The sequence below is a fragment of the Mobula hypostoma genome, chromosome 18 (assembly GCF_963921235.1).
Source record: "Mobula hypostoma chromosome 18, sMobHyp1.1, whole genome shotgun sequence".
NCBI lineage: Eukaryota > Metazoa > Chordata > Chondrichthyes > Myliobatiformes > Myliobatidae > Mobula > Mobula hypostoma.
Window position 1 is genome coordinate 11,268,642 of NC_086114.1, and position 25,782 is coordinate 11,294,423.

Below are 25,782 nucleotides of genomic sequence, written 5' to 3' on the forward strand. Positions count from 1 at the left end.
TTCATGACATAAGGTGACCTTTAATGTTTGATACACTTAAAATTATTACAACACACAACGGCTCCATTGTTCTCAAACCTATCATCTTCACTGACTATCTGAGAATCTTAGATGCAGCAATTCTCCAAGATCCCAAATGACCAATAGTCACGTGAAGGGAGGAAAAGGAAGAATCCAAGGCTGCTTTCCAAACTGCTATGCAACATAGCACAATGCCAGGTCCCCACATGGAAGCAATTGTTGGGTGTCTACTAGTTGTCAGGGACCTTCCCTCTGGTGGCAACACATCAGTAAATGTCAAGTTGACAAAGGCCAGACATGTTGTTCAGAAGCTCATTGCCATAAGAAAATCATCACATTTTCCAAAACCATGTAACTACTTGTTCAGCATGGACTGAACTGTAATACACACAGTAATGTTTAATAATTTGATGAAAAATAACTGATGCATATCTCCATTGGCAGAATACACAACATAAAAAGGCAGATCTGGAACTACTCAAAACTGTAATTTAAAATCTATACATTTTAAAGGGGAACTTCTGTAAGAAAGCTGCTAGTAATTTTAAGTGCTGACTCAGGCTCCGTTTCTGTTTTGGGAGGGAGTAATAGATTGTTAGAATTAGAGAAGCTTGAACAAGCTCCCCCTACTGGGGATAGCACTCAATAAGTAGGGCAAAGAACAGCAAACTCAACATGTAACGTCTGACCCTGCACAATTTGCTGCTGAGGTAAAGCCAAGAGAATCACAGGATCCAAACCTTTCTAAAAGTTTGTGATAACCAGGTCAGGCAGCTGACGATGGCAGTGTCTCAACCTCCAACAGACATAAACTATGACCAGCAGATTTCTCCTAGATCTTTTAAAATCAACAGGAATTTTTTTTTTAAATTAAACCAGTTATCTCAATATTTTCCTTTGGATAAAGATATCCAGGACTCACACTGGGGCCATCTACTTACCAATGTAGTATTTACCCTACAATTACATTTCCTTTTAACACACACCAGTCTTTGGAGTTAACTACTCTGCCATGGACTCCCAGTTGCTTGCTTTCTATAGCAGCTCCACAGGCTCCAGCCAACCAAGCTAAGGGGCTCCTCCAGCAAAAATGAGTTCCAGCGCAGCCTGGATGTCTCCTCCGGTTGCCTGCAGTGCGCGAAGGCTCAGCTCAGTATCCTGGATCCCCATGTCCCTCAACTGCTGAAGCTGGGGCTGCCACTGGTTCTGCGGGAGGCAAACGGGCCAGAGTCAGATAATATTCCCCCTCCAGCTCCCTTCCCCATCGACCAAATAAAACAGAGGAAATGAACTTGACATTAACACCTTCAGCAACATACACACAATGCTGGAGGATTCAGTGGGTTAAGCAACATCTCCCCTCCCCACAGCTCCTCTCCTCTCTTCTCTTCCCTTTTTCAGCCTTTACTTCTTCCACCTATCCCCTCCCAAACTTCTTCATTCCTCACCCACCCACATTACCCGTCACCTGGTCTCACCAATCACCTGCCAGTTTGTGCACTTCCCCCTCCCTTCAGCTTCTGGATTCTGTCCCGTTCCTTTCCAGTGATGATGAATGGTCTTAGCCCCATTTATTCCCCTCTATAGACGCTGTCTGACTTACTGAGTTCCTCCACCAATCCGTGTGCGCTCAAGGTTTTTAGCATCTGCAAAAATCTGTTTAGCACATTTTTAGACACATCCCAAATGAGTTGTCACAGATCGGGGACCCACCCTTTGTATCAAGCTGGAGCGTGTCTCAGATTTTGCAGTCAGAAGTTTCTGAAACCTCCCGGTTTCAGCATTACACTCAAGAACTGTTAACTGCAGGTACTGACCTGAAGAGCCGAGATGTTGGAGGCTTGTAGTGCCTGCTGCAGGGCCTGGCTGAATATGTCGTGACTGATGGGGGCAGCTGACGGTGCGCCTGAATTCATCACCGGAGACAGACTTGATGATGTGCCCTGTGGGGAGGGAAGCATACACCCAATTTGTTTAGAGATCTAACACAGTAACAGCCACTTCCTGTCTGAGCCCATGCCACCCAGTTACCCATGTGACCAATTAATCTACAAAACCATGTCTTTAGAATGAGGGAAGAAACTGGAGGAAATCCATGCGGTCACGGGGAGAACATACAAATTCCTTACTGACAGTGGCAGGAAGGAACCTGGATCGCTGGCTTTGTAATAGCATTATGCTACTGCAACCCCTGGTAGTGACAGAGGACACAGCCAAGGAGGGTGGGAGCACGAGTGGGCAACTTTGACCTACCTGCGTCCCGGTTGTTGGGGTGACAGCACTGCTCTCTGGCGTACTGGCCAGGGCCAGCGCGGTTGCCAGCTCACTCTGAGTAATGGGCCGAGGTCCCACAGAACCACTGTAACCCAAAGTAGAAGGGCGAGAGCCGGAGGTGTTGCTTGAGGAAGCAGTGGGCCGGGACTGTGGAGAAAGCAGAAAAGGTTTTAATCACGGATGGCAAGAATACTCTTACAAGAGTCAATAAGAAACCAATCAAGATTCTGTCTGGATGCACAACAAATTGGTATGGCAACTGCTGTGAACGTGATTGTAAGACCAGCAGAGAGTTGTAGACAAAGGTCAGCACATCACAGACCACAGGAACCAGCATCCCCTCTCTGAACTGTTTATACTACCTCCTGCCTCTGTAAGGCACCCAGCATAATCAAAGACTCCGTCTGGACATTCGCTCTCTCCTCTCTCCCATCAGGCAGAAGATACAAAAGCCTGAAAGCACATACCATCGGACTCAAGAACAGCTTCTACCCCACTCCTGTATGACGAATGTGGACCTTCGGCCTCACATCTACCTTGTTAATGATCTTCCACTATACTGTTTACCTGCTCTACACTCTTTCAGTCGCGTATACACTTTATTCCGCACTGTTACTGTTTGACCTTATTCTAGCTCAATGCACTGTGTGATGATTTGATCTGTATGATTTCGGCAAGGCAAGCTTTCCACTTCATTTTGGTGCACGTGACAATAAAATACCAAAACCAATACCAGTAGGGGTGAATGCATGCAGGTGTTTTCCCTCTCATAAACACAATGCTCCACGGACGCTGGAAATCCAGAGTAACACCCACACAAAATGCTGCAGGGACACAGCAGGTCGGGCAGCTTCTATGGAAATGAATAAGCAGTCGACATTTTGGGCTGAGAACCTTCTTCAAGACTGAAAAGGAAGTGGAAAGATGCCTGGATAAAAAGTGGGGGAAGGGGAAATATTTAAGGGGAATCTGAGGTGAAACTTCTTCGCTCAGAGGGTGGTGCGAGAGCGGAACGAGCTGCCAGCAGAGATGGTAGATGCAGGTTCAATTGTTACATTTGAGAAAGGTTTGGACAGGTACGTGAATGGGAGGGGGACGGAGGGTTATGGTCTTCATGTAAATAGATGGGACTAGACAGAAGATCAGGTCGGCATGGACTAGATGGGGCAAAGGGCTTGCTTCTGTCTGTGGTGCTCTATGTTTAACTATACAGTACATGCAAGCACTGCTATATCACAGCCAGGATAATAGGTGTTATACAGGCTCCAATGCCTCATTATTTATAGTACAAGGTGCCTTTCACAGTAGCAAATGAGAGGGAAGTTCACAATGGCCCTATAGGGGTCATGTATCCTCCACTGCCCAGAGAATGCTGTCAATGGGTAACATCCTCAGTGGATGCAATAGAAACTAAATTCCATTTATACTACCAGGCACATTGGAGGACTCGTGCGTTTTGAGATACTGTTTAAATCCCCATAAACCAAACAGCTACTTTGCACTGGTGAATTTTAAATAAACCAAGAGGAAGTAATTTTAAATAATTCAGAGGTTAGACCTCACAGAATAAAACATTTTCTTAAACTTAATTACTTAACACCTAAGCACAGGAAAGGAATGTATAGCTGTAAACATGAGAGTGTATTTGAAATGCTTAGGGCCATTTTCCACATGCAGTAAGATGTTAGGCACAGACACAATTTCCGTGACCAGCTGGCACTTTACTTACCTGCTGAAATTCATCCTCATCGTCAGACAGACCATCAAAGAGGAATCCCCCTGAAACAGGAAACAGGGAAGAGTAACAAATTAAACTCCTAACAGAACATTTGAATGTGTGTGATTAGAACACAGAACAGTACAACACAACAAAGCCCTTTGGCCCACAATGTTGTGATGACCTTTTAATCTACTCCACAATCAATCTTAACACTTCCCTCCCACATAGTCCTTTTTTCTTTCATCCATGAGCCTATCCAAGACCATTAAGTGTCTATAGTGTATCTACCACTACCCCTGGCAGTGTGTTCCACACCCACAATTCCACGTTAAAAAAAACCTCTGACACCTCCCTATACTTTCCTCCAATCACCTTATAACTATGTCCTCCTGTATTTGCTATTGCCATGTTGAAATAAAGGCACTGGCTGTCCACTCAATCTTCACCTTTCTCACAATATACATCTCTATCAAGTCACCTCTTAATCTCCTTTGATCCAAAGAGAAAAGGCCTAGCTTGCTCAAACTTGGCTTATTAGACAGGCTCTCTAGTCCACAGGGAATCTCCTCTGCACCCTCTCAAAAGCTTCCACATTCTTCCTATAGAGAGATGGCCAAAGCTGTACGCAATACTTCAAGTGTGACCTCACCAACGTATCACACAAATGCAACATGATATGCTAGATCTTGTATTCAGTGCCCTGATTGACGACGGCCAGCATGACAAATACCTTCCTCAGCATCCTATCTACTTGTGATGCCACTGAGGGAACTATCTACCTGGCTGCTAGGTTCCTCTGTTGTACAACACTCCCTAGAGCCCTGATATTCACTGTGAAAGTCCTACAAATAGTTGAAATGAATGACAAACAACAGTGGACCCAGAACCAATCCCTGCAGCACAATATTGGTCCCTGGTCTTCAATCTGAAAAACTCCCCTCTACTACCTCTCTCTGCCTCCTACCACCAGGCAAATGCATCTGGTCAGCCATGGGATCTCACTTTCCAGACAAGCCTACTGGGTGATTCTGTACGTATATAGTGCTCGACTCATAACAAGATAAGCAGCCTATAAGTCTGGATGGTGTCTTGTCTTAAAAAAATAACTGGAACAGGAAACATTGGGAGCTTGGACTAAACCAACTTGTGCAAATCTGCCCTTGGTTAACAAGATGACTTGTGGCATGGGGGACATTCCATCAACTGTGGCCATGTCCAACCTGATCCATTCATCTCAATATCAGAAAAACTGCGCCCTTCACTGGCTGAGGGAAGCAAACCAAACACAATAAAAGCCCAGCGAGACTAGAAGTACAGAATAACTATTTGGGGGAATTAAGGTACGTTATGATAAACTAGGCAAGTATAGTGGAACTATCCAAAGTAGCAGTCTTGATGTGTTGCAGTAACTGATTTTAGCAGAAATGGTTAGCAGAGGACAAGTAGAATTCTCAAGAAGAACGGAGAGAGGATATAAAAGAATCACATGGAAAATGGCAAGCCACTTTTCTCCTTTCAGGCACTGACAGACCCATTTGACTTCCGGTAACACAAGTTCTTCCCCCTTGTTACAAACCTTCTGTTGTAGCAGAAAATGGAAAATAAATGTTGGAAGTCTTGTCCCAAAACAGCAGTGGACCCAGGCCAGCAGCAAATAGTGTTAACCTATTTGCTACTGTTTTATCCAGTTTGCCTGTCCAATGAAGACATTGTTAAAATAGTAACCAGCCCCTTCAGCTATAAACTAACAGGTCATGATATGAAAAAGGGGGCAATAAGTGAAATGACTGTAACTGACCTTTTCTCTACTTTGTTTTTACAAATCTCTAGGAGCTCTACGTATCTTCACTTCTAGGCAGCTTTCATCCCCTACTTCATACACTACAGGTCACCTTGACTTCATTGCTCAGACAGGAATCTCAAACTTTTGCTGACAAGGCATCTTGGATCAGTGTACCATGTGAAAATGCTGTGAGATATATATAAATATTAAGCTTACCTGGCACTTCACTGTACGAGCTAGATGGGATATTCCTGGAGTTGCCGCCAGCAGCTGGAGGAGGGGTAGTGCCAGTCACAGAGTGTAGGACCAGCACCATTGCATTGACCAGTGCAGGGTGTGAGGAAACTAACCTGATGGGTGAGACCACAGACATGAAAATCAAAGCAGTTCCACGTTAAGGCAACCCAATTTATTTCCTTTGTACAACATGCAAAGCCTCACACTCTGTCGCTATTGTCAGCCCAATCAATGTCTCTTGAGATATCAGAGAAGTGAGATCTTACTGGGCTGGTTCCTGTAATATTTGCCTTGATTTGGGACTCAGGTATACACTGGTATGTGTAAGCTTGTATATTCTTCTGTGACCAAGTGGGTTTCTCCCTGGGCTGCTGTTCCCTTGTAGATCCCAAAGGTATTGAGATTGGTTGTTGTCAAGTCACTAAAGCACAGAGCTGGCCCATCAAGTCTGTGCTGGCCGTTTTCTCTAATCCATTTTATTCTCCCTACATTCCTAGAGACCTGACGAAGAGTCTTAGCCATAGCTTTTACCATTCATTTTCCTCCACAGCTGCTGCCCAGCCCAATGAGTTCCTCCAGCACCTTGTGTGCACTGAATCAGATCTGCAGCATCTGTAGTCACTCTTCTGTCTATGTTTTATTTATTTAGAGATACAGCATAGAACACGCCCTGCTGGGCCAATGAGGCACATTCCCAGCAACCCACCTATCTAACCCTAGCCTAATCACAGGACAAATTACAATGACCAATTAACCTACTAACCGGAACATGTTCAGGGGATGATGTCTTTACGTACAGTGGTGGAACTGCACTCTGAACTCTGACGCCCCCTGTCCCAAGCTGTAACAGCATTGAGCTGACCTCTGCACTACCGCGGCTCCCCTCCCATCGACTTTCTCAAGAGTGGTGTACTGAGGTCCTGCTGTCTATTTCCCACAGTTTCTTTCCTAACAACCAGCCAAGGATTTCAATAGAAAGAAAATGGCTGAGATTCAAGAAAAGCACTAAAAGTTACCCAGAATGTAAATGGGTAGCAGGAGACTCAGGGAAAGCTTCTGAGCGGTCCATGAATCCATAAACACTACTTTGTTATTCATTTGTTTGTACTAATTTATAGTAACTTTGCTTTTGCACTATACTACTAATGCAAAACAACAAATTTCCCATCAAGTACGTGATAATAAATCTGATTCTGATTCTGTGCTCTTTCACTTCTGGGCAACAGCTGAATTAAACCAAACGCAGCTTGAATCTAGGTTAAAGAAATCTAAATAAATGATCCATTAATTCAGTGAAAATCTACCAGGCACTGCTCACCAATAGAGGTCAACAGACAAAATAGACAATAGGGCACTGGAAATTGAGTTCAGAAAATAAAAATCAACACTTACGTGTCCAGCAGGCTTGGGTCAGTGAAAAGCACAAATAGATCTTTGTCTTGAAGTACACCTGGTTCAAAAACAGACAAAAATTAACAAGGATCAAATAAAACCCAACAATTGGACTTAGTTTAATAGGGTTTACATTGCTGACGTGTTGAAGGCTCCCCAAATCTCCACCTCAGCAGGTTTAAGAATCTTATTAATCACTTACCAACACTAGCAACTGTATTAGTTACCCACTATCTACAATGCTTTCAAATGGGAACACAAGAACCCGTAGATTCTGGATATCCAGAGTGACACAGACAAAATGCTGGATGAATTCAGCTGTTTAGACAGCAGCAATGGAGGGGGATAAACAGCTGATGTTTCAAGCCAAGACCCTTCATCAGCACTGGAACAGAAGGGGAAAGAAGCCAGAGCAATGTGCCTGAAGTACATGCATTCTCATTAAGGGGTCACTGATATAAAAGGTGAACAGTTTCAAGTTTCTGTATGTCAGCGTCTCAGAGGATCTATCCTGGGTCCAACACACTGATGTGCTCATGAAGAAGGCACATCAGTGGCTCTACCTCATTAGGAGTTTGAGAAGATCTGGTATGTCAAAGACGCTTGACAGATTTTTATAGGTGTATGGTGGAGAGCATTCTGACTAGTCGCATTACAGCCTCCAAGGCACAGGGATTTAAAAAGGGTTCAGCATCTTGATGGAAATGCACTCTGTACATGCAGCTTGCCTCCAAGATATTAGTGTGGTTATTCTGAAAACGATATTAGCCCAGTTTATACTGTCAGCTCTGGTTCTGAGAGTCTACTTCCCCCTTTCCAGAAAAACACATGGAGATACTAGGCTAACATGTTAGTGTGGCACTGGCAGTCTGTTCCTATGATGCTCTTCGTACCTTTTCAAGAGTATGTCTCAGAAAGGTGGCATCGTCAGTAAGGACCCCATCATTCAGCACATGTCCTCTCCTCATTGCTACCACCAAGGAGGTACAGGAGTCTGAGGACACACTCAACATTTCAAAAACAGATTCTTCTCCACCATCAGGTCTTTGAATGGACAATGAACTCTACCTCTGTTTTTTTTGCTCTTTTTTTGCACTAATAATTTAATTTTCTTTTCTATATACAGTCGTGTGCAAAAGTCACTGATATATAGATACACACACACACACACACCCCCATACCCCAGACTTGCACAGTATCTTATTTGTTAACATGGAGCAGAGAGCGAATTTGTCAATCCGGCGGGAGCAAAGGATGTTGGGAAAGGTGAGAGAGGAGCATCGTGGAAAGTGTGGGACAGATGGCAGAGGAGTGCCAGGGGCTGGGGGTGGCACAAAGGCAGACACACCCAGCCCCGAGACACCATGCAAGGTCATTTGATGCCAAACGACTGGTTTATTGATCATTACAGAATGTTTCTCAGATGCTTCCCACTCCATCCCCTCTCCCTGCACCCTTCTCATTCTCAGTCTACATTAGGGACCCATATCAGAATCAGAGTACCACCACTAATGTATGTGATGAAATGTTTTTTTTGGTGCACTGCTTTTGTTTTTAGAGATACAACACGCCACAGGCCCTGCCAGCCCAATGAGCCCACACTGCCCAGTTACACCCACAACCAATTAAACAACACAAAAGAATGAGGGGAGATTTGATAGAAGTACACAAAATTATAGGGGGCATAGATAGGGGAAATGCAAGCAGACTTTTTCCACTGAGACTGTGTGAGACTAGAATTAGAGGTCATGGGGGTAAAATGCTTAAGGGGAACAAGAGGGGAAACGTCTTCACTCAAAGAGTGGTGAGTGTGGAACGTGCCGCCAGCAGAACTGGTGGATGCGGGTTCAATTTCAACATTTAAGAATAAGTTGGACAGGTACATGGATGGGAGGGGTATAGAGGGATATGGTCTGGGTGCAAGTTGTTGGGATTGGGCAGATTATTAGTTCAGCATTGACTAGATTTGGCCAAAAATCCTGCGTGTGTACTGTAGTATTCTTTGGAGTCCATGACCACAAAACAGATAAATAAATGAACACAAGAGTGTCCTAATGATGGGTCTCAGCCTGAAACGTTGACTGTTTACTCCCCTCCACAAAAGATGCCTGACTTGCTGCGTTCCTCCAGCATTTTGTGTGTGTTGCTTACGATTTCCAGCATCTGCAGAATCAATTGTGTTTATGAAACAGATGAATGGGTACAAAAGTAAATCATACATGCCATGAGACATTTATCACCCATCCTACCACCACTTGGGTCTGGTAGTGATGACCTTCTCCTTAAAGAACTGTAGGACATGTGACAGGGAACCCCATGCTACTGAACAAGGCAAAGGAACAAATCAGCATGGTGTGCAACTTGGGGCAACAGTAACACACGTGTACTTTGAACAATGACCCAGCATTGTTGCTTGAAAGAACAAAGATGATTATTCAAACTTACCTAAAGCAATGGGATCATTGCTGAGACCTGGTGTAGCAACAATAATCTGGTCCAGTGACTCCTTATTACCCAGCATCTTGAAAACCTGTAATTGAATCAAATCAGCTACTTTAAAGAGATTCTGCAGACGCTGGAAATCCAGAGTAACACACACAAAATGCTGGAGGAGCTCAGTAGGTCAGGCAGCATCTATGGAAGGGAATAAACAGTTGAAGCTTTGACCAAGACCCTTCATCAAGACTGGAAAGGAAGGGGGAGAAGCCAGAATAAGGTGGGGGAGTGAGGGGAAGGAGTACAAGACGTAAGGTGATATTCAGTGGAATTCAGAAGAATGGGGGTGGGGGTGGGATCTCACTGAAACTTATCAAATGTTGAAAAGCCTTGATAGAGTGGATGTGAAGAGGATGTTTCCTATGGTGGGGGACTGTAGGACCAGAGGGCAGAGCCTTACCATAGAGGGACATTCGTTTAGAACAGAGATGAGGAGAAATTCATTAAGCCAGAGAGTAAATCTGTGGAATTCTTTGCCACAGGTGGCTGTGAAGGCCAAGTCATTGGGTATAATTAAGACAAAGCTCGATAGATTCTTGATTAGTCAGGGCATGAAAGGTTACAGGGAGAAGGCAGGAGAATGGTGCTGAAGGGGAAAATGCCATGATAAAATGGCAGAGCAGACTCGATGGGCCAAATGATCTAATTCTGTTCCTATGTCGTATGTGCTGTACTTAGCGATCACAGTGTGGTCTCTCTTATACTGGGTGCAGCCTCAACATAGAAGGACATCCCTTAAGAAGCTCAGGCTCCCATACTTCCTCCCTGATGGTAGTTAAGTAACCCCTTGGATTATCGTTATTTAAAAATGTTCACTCCAAGTACCTCATTGCTTTAAGGCACCAAAACCCAATTAACAGCTAGATTTCAACAAGAACCACCCAGTTAGGAAAGAGAAAGCAAAAGCAGGGTGAGTATTTAGACACTGGGGCAGTGGCTGGAAACGGAGAGAAGCAAAACTACCAGCCACAACATTATCTTCCATTAATTCTATTCAGATCATTTGAGAGGAACTAGCTCGTGATGACTACTCAAGTCCATGTACATAGCCTTATGATACTGCATATTATGTGCTCAGCCCAGTTTTATGTAGACATGATTAAAGTTTCACGGGACTATACTTTCAAGTAGCTGTTGATAGACCTCCAATAAATCTCTTACACTCTTCAAATCCTTCTAGCAAGTCCATGGTCAGTTATTGACTTATGCCAAGGGCCTTCCTATTTATTTTGTCAAGATCTCTCAATGTTATACAAATTTTCCCTCAGCTTTCTCTGCTGCAAGATCCTCTCCTGTCTGATCTTTGCCCATACCTGGAATTCCTTAACTCTTGCCAATCTCTCCATGAACCTCTATGGTCTGTTCACATCGCTCAGCTGAGACTTAAGTGGTTGCATACAGATTTGGCATGGCTCTTATTATACCTTATCCATCAGCCTTTCATGAACTTATGGACTTGCATTCCACGGTCCCTCTGTACAACAGAGATACTGAGTATCTTCTCCGTCAGATGCCAATAGCCTATACTTGCCAGTAGTCTACTATTGCTTCAAGTGTTTGACCTTCCCAAATACACAGCACATAGAACTTTACAGCATAGCACAGCCTCTTCAGCACACATTATGCTGACCTTATAACCTACTCTAAGATCAATCGAACCCTTCCCTCCTACATGGCCCCCTATATTTCTATCATCCATGTGCCTGTCTGAGTTTCTTAAATGTACCTAATGCATTTGCCTTGACCATCACCTCTGACAAAGCGCACCCACCACTGTGTTTAAAAAAAACTTAACTCTGACATCCCCCCCCATACTTTCCCATAATCATCTTAAAAATATGTCCCCTCGTGTTAGCCATTTCTGCCCCAGAAATAATGTCATTGGTTACACTCGATCTATGCCTCTTATCATCTTGTACACCTCTAGAAAGTCACCTGTCTTCCTTCGCTCCAAAGAGAAAAACAATAGCTCACTCAACCTATTCTTCCTATACATCTTCAAACTGAATTCCTCACTATTTTTCCACCATCTGCACCTGCTTGCAAACAGCAAAATGTACCCCTGCTATCAATATGATCAACTTTACAGTACCTGTAAACTTTTCATATCTGAAAGCAACAGGAAAAAAAAGCCTTTGCTCCCACCATTTTCACTTACCGCCTCCCTGTAGGCAGGGCTGGCGTGAAGCGCTGCCTGGAGTACACGGAACTCACGTGCTGCCGCGGCCTGGTCCACGGGCTCTGTAAAGCAGCAACATAATAAATGTTTCTGGAGCTCCCAGAGCAAGCAAGGGTAAAACCAATTCACATCTTACCACAGTTCCCTTCATTTCCCAAGTCCCCTGGAATACAACAGGGAATGATTTTTCTTGATTGATGCCAGTAATGATACTTCAAATACTTCTGATGAAAACTCATCGATTCCAAGCATTAGTTCTATTTCTTTCCATATAGGTGCCACCTGATCGAGTATGTCTAGCATTTTGTTTTTATTTATTATTGAGATACAGCCGCAAAATAGGCTTTTCTGGCCCTTTGAGCCATGCCACCAAGCAATCCCCTGAATTTAGTCCTAGCCTAATCATGGGACAATTTACAATGACCAATTTAATTTACGTCTTTGGACTGTGGGAGAAAACCAGAGCACCCAGAGTAAACCCATGTGGTCACCGGGAGAATGTACAAACTCCTTACAGGCAGCAGTGGGAATTGAACCCGGGTCACCTGTACTGCAGTGTTGTGCTAACCACTATGCTACTCTACCGCCCCTGTTTAAAACATTTAAATGAGAGACAAATGAGGCTTACATCGAAACCAGAGATCTCTTCTTCCCCATCCAACTATATTTTAAATTGGGGTCCACCACTGATGTTGTGTCCTAGCTGTCTACGTACACTAGCCAGGGCAGTACAATGCAGAGGGCTCCTCCTCTCCATGCAGCTGATGAATCCAAAGGAACAGTAGAGTCCGATACAGTTTGGCACCAGCGCGTTGCAGGTGTTACCAGTCAGCATTGTACTCAACTTGGGACTGACTGCCCCAGGGGGTCCAGCTCCGGATTTTTTCTCAGGGTTCACTCCCGAAGCCTTCCCCATGAGTGGGAATAACCACGGTTTACAATTGGAGTTTTCCTTCTCCTAGTTGAGCTACCAACCGTGGCTGATGACCCCCATCTGCTCGAAGCAAATAGTTTTAAGGCACCAGTAACCAGCCTTCCTCCCTTCTCCTGTCAATAGTAACCAGCCTTCCCCACTTCTCCTGTCAGTAGCTAAGCTACACCTGAAAGCCAGGAGCTAGACAGGTATCAGAGGCTATTTGAGACGCATGCCATTGGTACCATTTAGTAAAAAGGTAGTGGGAGCTTATCTCCACTGCTTCCCCCCCACCCCTGGCTATAACAACCTTATGAAAAGTTAAAGCTCAAAATACTCAATTAAGGCCCCCACCCCCCGATGTTTCTACACTACACAAGCTCTCATCCCATCTCTTAATCTCATCCTTAGTATATTTTTGTTGCTCTCGTTGGTCAATAAGATATAGGAGCAGAAGTAGGCCATTTGGCCCATCAAGTCTGCTCCGCCATTCAATCACGAGCTGAAACAATTCTTCCAGTCATCCCCACCTCCCCTGCTTTCACCCCATACCCTTTATTGCCCTGGCTAATCAAATACCTATCTATCTCTGCCTTAAATAAACCCAATAACTTGGCCTCCACAGCCGCTCATGGCAACAAATTCCACAGATTTACCACCCTCTGACTAAAGCAATTTCTCCGCAACTCAGTTCTAAAAGGATGTTCTTAATAAGAACACAAGAAACAGAAGCAGGAGTAAGCCATCCGGCCCATTGAGCCTGCCCCGCCATTCAATAAGATCATGGCTAATCTGTCCGTAAATTCAGCTCCATCTACCTGCCTTTTCCCTATAACCCTTGATTCCCTCACTATGTAAGAATCTATCTAACTGTATCTTAAATATATGTAATGAAGAAGCCTCAACTGCTTCCCTGGGCAGAGAATTCCACAGATTCACCACTCTTTGGGAAAAACAGTTTCTCCTCATCTCCGTCCTAAATCTTCTCCCCTGAATCTTGGGGCAATGTCCCCTAGTTCTAGTCTCACCTACCAATGGAAACAACTTTCCTACTTCTATCTTATCTATCCCTTTCAAAATTTTGTATGTTTCTATAAGATCCCCTCTCATTCTTCTGAATTTCAGCGAGTACAGTCCCAGGCGACTCAATCTCTCCTCATAGGTTAACACCTTCATCTCTGGAATAAACCTGGTGAACCTCCTCTGCACTACCTCCAAAGCCAGTATATCCTTCCTCAAGTATGGAGACCAGAACTGCAGACAGTACTCCAGGTGCAGCCTCATCAGTACCTTGTATAGTTGCAGCATGACCTCCCTGCTCTCAAATTCAATCCCTCTAGCAATGAAGACCAACATTCCGTTTGCCTTCTTAATAACCTGTTGTACCTGCAAGCCAACTTTCTGCGATTCATGAACAAGCACTCCCAAGTCCCTCTGCACAACAGCATGCTGCAATCTTTCACCATTTAAATAATAATCTGCTGTTCCATTATTCCTTCCAAAGTGGATGATCTCGCATTTAACAACATTGTATTCCATCTGCCAGACCCTGGCCCACCCACCTAACCTATCTATATCCCTTTGCAGACTCTCCACATCCTCTGCACAATTTGCTTTTCCACTCAATTTAGAGTCATCAGCAAATTTTGCTACGCTACACTCAGTCCCCTCTTCCAAATCATCAATGTAAATGGTAAACAGCTACGGGCACAGCACCAACCCCTGCAGCACCCCACTCACCACTGACTCCCAACTGGAGAAACACCCATTTATACCAACTCTCTGCCTTCTATTGGTTAACCAATCCACTATCCATGCTAATACACTTCCTCTGACTCCATGCATCTGTATCTTATTTATAAGTCTCTTGTGCGGCACCTTATCGAACGCCTTCTGGAAATCCAAGTATACGACATCCACCTGTTCCCCTCTATCCACTGCACTCATTATGTCCTCAAAGAACTCCAGTAAGTTTGTCAAACAAGACCTGCCCTTTTTGAATCCATGCTGTGTCTGTCTAATGGAACCACTGCTTTCTAAATGTTTCGCTATTTCTTCCTTAATGACAGCTTCAAGCATTTTCCCGACTACAGATGTTAAGCTAACTGGCCTATAGTTGCCCGCCTTTTGCCTACATCCTTTTTTAAAATGTCTTTTAAAAAGACTTAAATCCTGAAGTTGTGCCCTCTTGTCTTAGAATCCCCTACCTTGGGAAATAACTTTGCCATATCTAATCTGTTCAGGCCTTTTAACATTTGGAATGTTTCTACGAGATCCCTCCTCATTGTCCTGAACTCCAGGGAATATAGTCATAGTCATACTTTATTGATCCCGAGGGAAATTTGGTTTCGTTACAGTTGCACCAACCAAGAACAAAGTATAAATACAGCCCAACAGCTGCCAGACATTCCTCTTACGGTAACCTTTTCATTCCTGGAATCATTCTCGTGAATCTTCTCTGAACCCTCTCCAATGTCAGTATATCCTTTCTAAAATAAGGAACCCAAAGCTGCACACAGTACTCAAAGTGTGGTCTCACGAGTGCCTTTTAGAACCTCAACATCACATCCCTGCTCTTATATTCTGTACCTCCAGAAATGAATGCCAACACTGCATTCGCCTTCTTCACAACCGACTCAACCTAGAGGTTAACCTTTAGGGTATCTTGCACAAGGACTCCCAAGTCCCTTTGCATCTCTGCATTTTGAATTCTCTCCCCATCTAAATAATAGTCTGCCCATTTATTTCTTCCACCACACTACATGACCATACACTTTCCAACATTGTATTTCATTTGCCACTTCTTTGCCCATTCCCCTAAACTATCTGAGTCTCTCTGTTTCCTCAACACTACCTGCTCCTCCACCCTCAAACCATTAAGCTTCCTGAGCACCTTCTCAGTCGTAATTTTCACTGCACAAACTTCACTTCCCTGACACTCTTGAATGTCCAGTATACTGCAGACTTCTTCCACTGTGAAGACTGATGCAAAATATGCATTCAGTTCCTCTGCCATCTCTGCATCTCTCATCACAATTATCTCCAGCGTCATTTTGTATGGGTCCTATATCTATCCTCGACTCTCTTTTACCCTTTATATATGTAACATGTGAGAGTTAGATATACTTAAAAAAGCTTTTAGTTTCTTCTTTGATATTAGTTGCCAGTTTCCTCTCATAATTCATCTTTTCCTTCCGAATGACCTTGCTAGTTTCCTTCTGCAAGTTTTTAAAAGGTCTCCAATCCTCCATCTTCCCACTAGCTCTGGCTTCCTTGTATGCCCTCTCTTTTGTTTTTACTTTGGCTCTGACTTCACTTGTCAGCCACAGTAGTGTCCTCTTTCCATTTGAAAATTTCTCCTTATTTGGAATATATCTGTCTTGCACTTCCCTCATTTTTTGCAGAAACTCCAGGCATTGCTGCTCTGCTGTCTATCCTGCAAATGTCCCTTTCCAGTCAACTTCAGCCAGTTCCCCTCTCATGCCATTGTAATTTCCTTTATTCCACTGAAATACCACCACATTGGATTTTATTTTTTCCCTCTCAAATTTCAATGTGAACTCAATCATATTGTGTGGCACGTGGCCAAGTGGTTAGGGCGTTGGCCTAGTGATCTGAAGGTCGTGGGGTCGAGCCTCGGCCGGGGCAGCATGTGTGTCCTTGAGCAAGGCACTTACCTACACAGTGCTCCAGTCTACCCAGCTGAGAATGGGTAGCGGCAAAAATACTGGGGGCTAACCTCGCGATAGACTGGCATCCTATCTGGGGGGGGGGGGGTTGTCTCATACTCTCTGACTCTGACTCTTCACGCCCATGGAAACCGGCATAAGCACCGGTCTGATGGGCCACAAAGCACGGGACAGACCTTAAAATCAATCATATTGTGATCACTGCTCCTCAGGGTTAACTCTCTTATCACCTCTGGATCATTGCACAACACCCAATCCAGCACAGCCGATCCCCTAGTGGGCTCAACAACAAGCTGCTCTAAAAAGCCATCCCTTAGACATTCTACTAATTATCTCTTGAGGTCCAGTACTGACCTGGTTTTCCCAATCCACTTTCATGTTAAAATCCCCAACGATTATCATGACATTGCCTTTCTGACACACCTTCTCTATCTCCTGCTGTAATTTGTAATCCACATCCCAGCTCCTGTTTGTTCCTGTATACAACTGCCATTAGGGTCCTTTTACCCTTGCCATTTCTTAACTCAACCCATAGAAACTCTACGCCTTCTGATCCTATGTCATCCCTTTCCAATGATTTAACATTATTTCTTATACACAGAGCCACACCACCCCCTCTGCCTACTAACCTATCTTTCCGATTTACTATATATCCCAATGGCAGCCATCCTTTAGCCAAGTTTCAGAGATGGCCACAAAGTCCTATTAGCCAATCTGTAGCTGAATTTCAAGATTGTCCATTTTATTCCTTATGCTGCATGTATTCAAATACAACACTCTCAGTCCAGTATTTGTTGCTTTCTGTTTTAACTGCACCACGCCTCTATTGCCCTGTAACTTATGCCACTGGCTGTGATTATGCCTCGTCTCCTGCCTGTTCTTTCTATAATCTCTGTTGCATGCTATCTTTGCTTTATTTCTGATCCAATTTAGGCTAAATCTATGTATCCGGTGAGATACAGCATGGCGTCTACTACAGCCTATAGTTTCAAGTTTCTCTAGTATAAAGAAGTATATTTTTATTTTCCAAATGAATTAATAGACTAATCACTTATAAACCACTAGTAATGTTTCAAACCAGGCTTCTGTTCTGGTTCCGGCCAGGACTTCTTCAGAACATGGATGGTGGAGCCTGCTTGAATCCCATAGAAATCCAGCGTCTGTTCATCTTTCAGTTTCCGCCCGCAGTACACCAGCTCTGTAACATCAATCGGTTCGACATATCAATCAACAGTTCATCCTCACCCTCACCCCCACCCCTAGCCCCCCAGCCCCCTACCCCCACCCTCAGCTCCCTACCCCCAGCCCCCTAGCCCACACCCTTCCCCAAACTACACTCTTTCCTCCCCCAGTCCTCAGCCCCCTACCCCACACCCTTCCCCAAACTACACTCCTTCCTCCCCCAGCCCCCTACCCCACACCCTTCCCCAAACTACACTCCTTCCTCCCCAGCCTCCTACCCCACACCCTTCCCCAAACTACACTCCTTCCTCCCCCAGCCCCCAGCTCCCTACCCCACACCCTTCCCCAAACTACACTCCTTCCTGCCCCAGCCCCTACCCCAAACTACACTCATTCCTCCCCCAGCCCCCTACCCCACACCCTTCCCCAAACTACACTCATTCCTCCCCCAGCCCCCTACCCCATACCCTTCCCCAAACTACACTCCTTCCTCCCCCAGCCCCCTACCCCAAACTACACTCATTCCTCCCCCAGCCCCCTACCCCAAACTACACTCATTCCTCCCCCAGCCCCCTACCCCAAACTACACTCATTCCTCCACAGCCCCCACCCCACACCCTTCCCCAAACTACACTCCTTCCTCCCCCAGCCCCCTACCCCAAACTACACTCATTCCTCCCCCAGCCCCCTACCCCAAACTACACTCATTCCTCCCCCAGCCCCCTACCCCAAACTACACTCATTCCTCCCCCAGCCCCCAGCTCCCCACCCCACCCTTCCCCAAACTGCACTCCTTCCTCCCCCAGCCCCCAGTCCCCAGTCCCCGGCTTCCTCCCCTACTTTCGCTTTACCGATCAGCTCGGGGGCCGGCGCGGCTCCGGGTAGCTTCTCGGCGATCAGCTCCTTGAGGGCGGAGATGCGGAGGCCACCGCCGGGCCCCGGCGGAGGCTCCTCGGGCAACGGCAGCACCACCCTGGGGGCCCGCGGCTGCTCGGCCAGTTTCACCGCGATACTGTCGGGGCGCATCCTCCTAGGGGCACGGGACAGTCCGAGGCTCCGGAGTAGTAAACAGGCCTCACTGTTGCCGGGGACACGGCCCGGAAATTAAACTGTTTGTCTCGTCACTGCACAGGAAATTACCTCAGCGCTTCTAGAGAGAAATAGGAGTTAAAACGGTAAATAAAAATAAGCAAAAGAGAAACTGTACACACAAATGATGATTATCGGGAGCATTGGCGCATTTATTTTATCTTTTAATTTTTATTTCATTTATTTGAACAAATAGACCTAAGGACTGGCAATAGGAGGAACTCAGCAGGCCAGGCAGCATAAATGGATAAAAGTACAGTCGACGTTTCAGGCCGAGACCCTTTGTCACCTGTGTATGTCACACTCAGATTCCGCTCTAATCCCATCCACAAGTTTGAGAAAGTGCAGTGCAGGTAGATAAATTAGGTGCAAGGTCTATGATGGGAGACTGAAAGATGACACACAAGCAAAGCTTTTCACAGATGGGCCTTCTGTTTAAATAAGACTCAATGGATGGCACTGTAGTGCAGCAGGTAATTTAATTGAACTAGAACTGGAACTGGTTTATTATTGTCAGATGTACCGTGTTACAGTGAAAAGCTTAGCTTTGTTTGCAAGTCATCCAGACAGATCATTTCAAACAGATGTATGCTTGTAATCAGTATATTATTGGCACACGTACTGACATCTTCCGTACTGTGCCTGCAGATCATTTCAGTATAAATGCAGACATCCCATATAACCACATAACAATTACAGCACGGAAACAGGCCATCTCAGCCCTTCTAGTCCGTGCCAAACTCTTACCCTATCCTATTCCCACCGACCTGCACTCGGCTCATAACCCTCCATTCCTTTCCTGTCCATATATCTATCCAATTTAACTTTAAACAACAACATAAATCCTACCCTGCAAAAACCCATTTCAGGGAGGTAGCATCCCCCCCTTCGCCCCCCCCTCCCCCGTCGACCTCCAAGGATGTATGTAATACTTTGTTTAGTGATTTTGTCTAATCTGTAAACCAAGTTGGGTATATGTAGAAAATGTGACATTAAAATATGTACTTATATTATCATGTTTATTCTATTACAACTTTAAGCAAGTCTACAGGGAGTTTGGCCTCATCATGTAGGACATCAATAGCGTAGCTCTTTAGCAGCTAGTCAGCTAGTTTAAATAACGTTAGCTATGCTAATGAACGAATGACACCTGTTAAACTCACCTCAACATGTCTTTTATATTTTAACTCGCCATGGGCAATAGAAAAGTCACTGTTGCAAACAGTGCAGCGAGCAACACTGTCATTATTTTTGAGGTCGAGTGTAAAGTCTACCCACAGAGAAAACTGATAGGTCTACTTAGCAGGGGTCCCCAACTTTTTTTGCACCGCGGACCGGTTTAATATTGACAATATTCTTGCTGACCGGGGGCAGGGGTGCTAATCATAGGTGATAAGTCAACTATAAGTCAGTTATAAGTGGCTAATACACTCAATTTCGTTTCTAAAAGGGTTTATCTAACGAATTTAATATTAAACACACAGCGCATATTTTCCTCGCATGAATATAGTGATAAGTCAATCGTAAGTCAATAGCATCATAACATTTTAAGTAACGTTTGGATATTAAACACACAACACATATTTTCCTCATATGAACATATAAAATCATTGCAACACACCAATATCGCTGAATCAGTGGGAGCCCTGGGCTTGTTTCCCTGCAACAAGACGGTGCCATCGAGGGGTGATGGGAGACAGCGATAATCGAAGGGGGTTCCTTATGTCCAGTCTATTCCGCAATTTTATTTTCGTTGCATTCATTGCAGAAAACTCCACTTCGCAGAGATATGTTGGAAATGGAAGCAAAGTTTTCAGTGCTTCTGTGATTATCTCAGGATATTCAGCCTTGACTTTGATCCAGTGCTGGCAGAGATGTTATATCAAACATACTTTTCAGCCCGCTGTTATTTGCAAGCTCGAGGAGTTGATCTTCCCGCGCTGACATGGATGACGCGTGTGTAATGACCTCGCGTGCGTTCAAGTTCAACAGTGGGCTTGACAGCGAATGAGGAAAGGTGCAGTTGACTCATATCGTTTCATATCGCCAAATCATATCGTTTCCTTGCGGCCCAGTGGATGGGGACCACTCTTAGCACGAAGAGAGACCAATCAGGAAGCTCGCTCTCCCTCTCCCTCTGAAAAAAAATTGATTTCCAGGATATTGTATATAATTTCCAGGTGTCAGGGAGCTACTATCGATATGCGGGAGACTCCCGGAACTTCTGGGAGAGGTGGGATGTCTGTTTTAAAAGTTAGAGGTAGTGCTGCAAGATAAAATGTTAACAATGCAGAACAGTGTATCTCGGCACATCTAACGGTAGAGTCATAGAAAAGTATAGCACAGAAATAGGTCGTTCAGCCCATCTAGTCCGTGCTGAACCATTTAAACTGCCTGCTCCCATTGACCTGCACCGGGACCATAGCTTTCCACAACCTTACCATCCATGTATCTATCCAAACTTCTCTTAAATGTTGAAATTGAGCTCACATTCACCACTTGTGCTGGCAGTTCATTCCTCACTCTCAGGACCCTCTGAGTGAAGAAGATCCTCCTCATGTTCCTGTTAAACTTTTCACCTTTCACCCTTAACCCATGACCTCTAGTTGTCCCACCCAATCACAGTGGAAAAAGCATGCTTTCATTTACCCTATCTATACCCATCATAATTTTGTATACCTCTATTAAATCTCCCTCAATTTCTACATTCCAAGGAATAAAGACCTAACCGAGTCAAGCTTTTCTTGTAACTCAGGTTCTCCAGTCCTGGCAATGTCTTTGTAATAATAACAATAATTGTTTGGGGTCAGATGTGTTTTAAGTTGCAGAGAAGGGGGAGAGGTGGGAGTGTCTGAAACAAAACGTTTGATTTCCAGGTCTTTTCAGGTCTGATGACTTGGAGGCATTAACTCACCTTCTACCAGAGATGCTGCCTGACCTGCTGGGTTTTTTCCAGCATCTGTTTAGAAGCTTGGAAGTCTAAGAAGATTCAGCATGTCACTGAAGATTCTTTACAAACTTTTACAGGTGTACAGCCGAAAGCATTCTAACTTGCTGATATGGGCACTCCAATGCACAGGAACACAAGAGTCTAAAGAGAATGGTGGACTCAGACAATTCCATCACAGGTAGAGCTCTCCCCAACATTAAGGAAATGTCTCAGGAAGGTCTCTTCACACTGTTACCATCAGGCAGGAGGTACAGGAGCCTGAAGACTTAAGGTAAAACAGCAACTTCTCACTGTCTTCAGGTTCTTAAACTAACCTGAAATCCCCAATTTTACCCTGGACTATATTCCCCCAAACTTGTACCAACTTTGTTAAGTTACTTTGTCATGTAAGTTATATTAATTTAAGTTTGGTTCCTTAAGGTTTTCATAGACAGGTGGTAATGGGGACAAGCTCCCACTACCTATTAAGTGCTCCCTATGGCGTGCATCTCAGTCTCTGACAACCAAGTCCAGCTCCTGGCCTTCATGTGTGGCTTCAGTTACTAAACCCAGCAGAATCATTTCTAGTGACAGGAGAAGGGGAAAAGTCAGGTTACTGGTGCCCTAAAACCAGTGGCTTCAGGCAAATGGGGCACGTTAGCTGTGGTTGGCTGCACATCTTGGAGAAGGGAAACTCTGATCTCAAACCTACCCACTCACGGAAAAGGCTTCAGGAATAGACCCGAGGAAGACTCCAGAGCTGGAGTCTCTAAGGCACTCCTACATTCAGTTCAATGCTGGCTGGCAACTCCTGCGACATAATCCTAGTGCCAAACTGCACTGGTCCTTGCCACTCCTTTGAACTCATTACCTGTGTGGCGAGGGGGAGCCTGCTGCAGGGGCGACAGCTTGTTCTCCATATCATATTGCTCTGGTTTGTTTGCGTATCACTTAGACAGCTAGGACCCAATATCTACGGGCGAGCCCAGCCAGCAGAGGACCTTGAAGTCAGCTGCGTGTTAAACTATATGATATTTCTATTTCTGCCCTTTCTAGCACTTGGTACGAGTAGCAGACCTGAAATCACAACCCTGGAGGACCTGTCTTTAACTTAGCACCTAATTCCCTATACTCACTTTGCAGAATCTCATCACCCATCCCATCCATACCATTGGTACCAACGTGGACCGCAACCTCTGACTGCTCACCCTCCCACTTAAGAATGTGGACACTGGAACGCAGTCGTCGACACTAAGGTTTCCTTTTTTTTTTATGATGTCACATAACAGCCCATGTCTTTTTTTTTACTTTGGTTGAGATTACTGTTAATACTGTTTAGATTAGTTTTTTTTGGGGGGGGGGGTTACAATTTTTTTTCTTTTTCATGATTTTTTTAGATATTTTTATTTGTTTTATATTGTTCATCTGTATCCTATATGGTTGGGAGTTTTATCATTTAAGTGTCAACTGCCTTTATAATTAACTATGCCAATTATAACAATGTATTCCCAATAACTTTGTACCATTACCATGCTATGTGTATTATTATGAAACTAATAAAAAGATTGAAAAAGAAAGAAGGAATGTGGACTTGATTCAAGTTGCCCCTGACCCTGGCACCCAGGAGGCAACAAACCTTCTAGGAATCTCGTTCTCATCCACAGAACATCCTTTCTGTTCCCATAACAAATAAATCCCCTATCAGTACAGCCTGCCTCTTCTCCCCACTTCCCTCCTGAGCCACAGAACCAGGCTCAGGGCCAGTAACCTGACCGTTGTGGCCTTCCTCTGCTTGGTCTTCCCCACAACAGTATCCAAAGCAGTGTACCTTCTGAGGGGGATGGCCACAGGGGTATTCTGCACTGGCTGCCTATTCCCCTTTGCTCTTCCTGATGGTCACCCAGTTGCCTGTGCCCTGCACCTTGGGTGTAACTAATTCCCAGTATGTCCTGTCTATCAACCCCTCAGCCTCCCGAATAATCCAGAGTTCATCCAGTTCCAACTCCAACTCCATTCGTATTAATGTCATGAGTATAAATGCCATTACAATGAGCTGTTTGCAGCAGCACATACGAGGAGACATACAGGAGCGAGGTAGACCAGCTGGTTGAGTGGTGTTACAACAACAACCAACAATGTCAGCAGGACCACGGAATTGATTGTTTACTTCAGCAGAGGAAGTCGAGGGAACACACACCAGTCATCGAGGGATCAGCAGAGGAAGTCGAGGGAACACACACCAGTCATCGAGGGATCAGCAGAGGAAGTCGAGGGAACACACACCAGTCGTCATCGAGGGATCAGCAGTGGAAAGGATGAGCAGTTGCACGTTCCTGGGCGTCAACATCTCTGAGGATCTATACTGGGCCCAATATATCGATGCAATTACAGAAAAGACATGACAACAATTATATTTAATTGCAAGTTTGAGGAGAATTGGTATATCACCAAAGATTTTCGCAAACTTCCACAGATTTACAGTGGAGAGCATTCTAACTGGTTGCGTCATGATTTGGTATGCACAAGATTGTAAAATGCTGCAGAAAGTTGTAAACTCAGCCAACTCTTCATGGACACTAGCCTCCATAGTACTGAGGACACTTTCAAAAGACAACGCCTCAAAAAGGCAGCGTCTATCATTAAAGACCCCTATTACCCACGACATTACCTCTTCTCACTGCTACCATTAAGGAGGAGGTACAGGAGTCTGAAAACACACACTCAGCGGTTCAGGAAAAGATTCTTCCCCTTCACCATTAGAATTTTGAATGGACAATGAACACCTCATTATTTTTTGCCATTTTTTACTCCATATTTTATATATATATGTCATTAATAATTTTTTTGTTATGTATTGCACTGTACTACTGTCACAAAACAATAAATTTCACGGCAGGTGCCAGCGATATTAAACCTAATTCACATACTTTACAAGCAACATACATCAAAGTTGCTGGTGAACGCAGCAGGCCAAGCAGCATCTATGGGAAGAGGCGCAGTCGACGTTTCAGGCCGAGACCCTTCGTCAGGACTAACTGAAGGAAGAGTGAGTAAGGGATTTGAAAGCTGGAGGGGGAGGGGGAGATCCAAAATAATAGGAGAAGACAGGAGGGGGAGGGATAGAGCCGAGAGCTGGACAGGTGATAGGCAAAAGGGGATACGAGAGGATCATGGGACAGGAAGTCCGGGAAGAAAGACGGGGGGGGGTGACCCAGAGGATGGGCAAGAGGTATATTCAGAGGGACAGAGGGAGAAAAAGGAGAGTGAGAGAAAGAATGTGTGCATAAAAATGAGTAACAGCTGGGGTACGAGGGGGAGGTGGGGCCTAGCGGAAGTTAGAGAAGTCAATGTTCATGCCATCAGGTTGGAGGCTACCCAGACGGAATATAAGGTGTTGTTCCTCCAACCTGAGTGTGGCTTCATCTTTACAGTAGAGGAGGCCGTGGATAGACATGTCAGAATGGGAATGGGATGTGGAATTAAAATGTGTGGCCACTGGGAGATCCTGCTTTCTCTGGCGGACAGAGCGTAGATGTTCAGCAAAGCGGTCTCCCAGTCTGCGTCGGGTCTCACCAATATATAAAAGGCCATAGTTCCCACACCCCGCACTTCCCGTTTCTACCTCCTACCCAAGATCCACAAACCTGCCTGTCCTGGCCGACCTATTGTCTCAGCTTGCTCCTGCCCCACCGAACTTGTTTCTGCATACCTCGACACTGTTTTATCACCCCTTGTTCAATCCCTTCCGACCTATGTTCGTGACACTTCTCACGCTCTTAAACTTTTCGATGATTTTATGTTCCCTGGCCCCCACCGCTTTATTTTCACCATGGATGTCCAGTCCTTATATACTTCCATCCCCCATCAGGAAGGTCTCA

The 25,782-nt window shown here is 44.9% G+C and overlaps 1 protein-coding gene and 1 long non-coding RNA gene across 2 annotated transcripts; one reads left to right on the plus strand and one right to left on the minus strand.

Moving 5' to 3' along the window:
• Positions 1 to 19,021, minus strand: ubl7a (ubiquitin-like 7a (bone marrow stromal cell-derived)). Its single transcript, XM_063070444.1, has 10 exons — positions 18,738 to 19,021; positions 17,783 to 17,902; positions 12,082 to 12,164; positions 9,873 to 9,957; positions 7,428 to 7,485; positions 6,015 to 6,148; positions 4,025 to 4,074; positions 2,275 to 2,442; positions 1,839 to 1,964; positions 1 to 1,227 (listed from the first exon to the last, which is right to left on the minus strand). The coding sequence occupies exons 1-10, from the start codon at positions 18,910 to 18,912 to the stop codon at positions 1,090 to 1,092; spliced, it is 1,137 nt and encodes a 378-aa protein (XP_062926514.1). The 5' UTR covers positions 18,913 to 19,021; the 3' UTR covers positions 1 to 1,089.
• LOC134358328 (uncharacterized) lies at positions 18,962 to 23,431 on the plus strand. The gene is made up of 3 exons (XR_010020855.1): positions 18,962 to 19,061; positions 22,003 to 22,196; positions 23,048 to 23,431. It is a non-coding gene; the product is annotated as an uncharacterized LOC134358328 (long non-coding RNA).
• Positions 23,432 to 25,782: the final 2,351 nt, after the last annotated feature.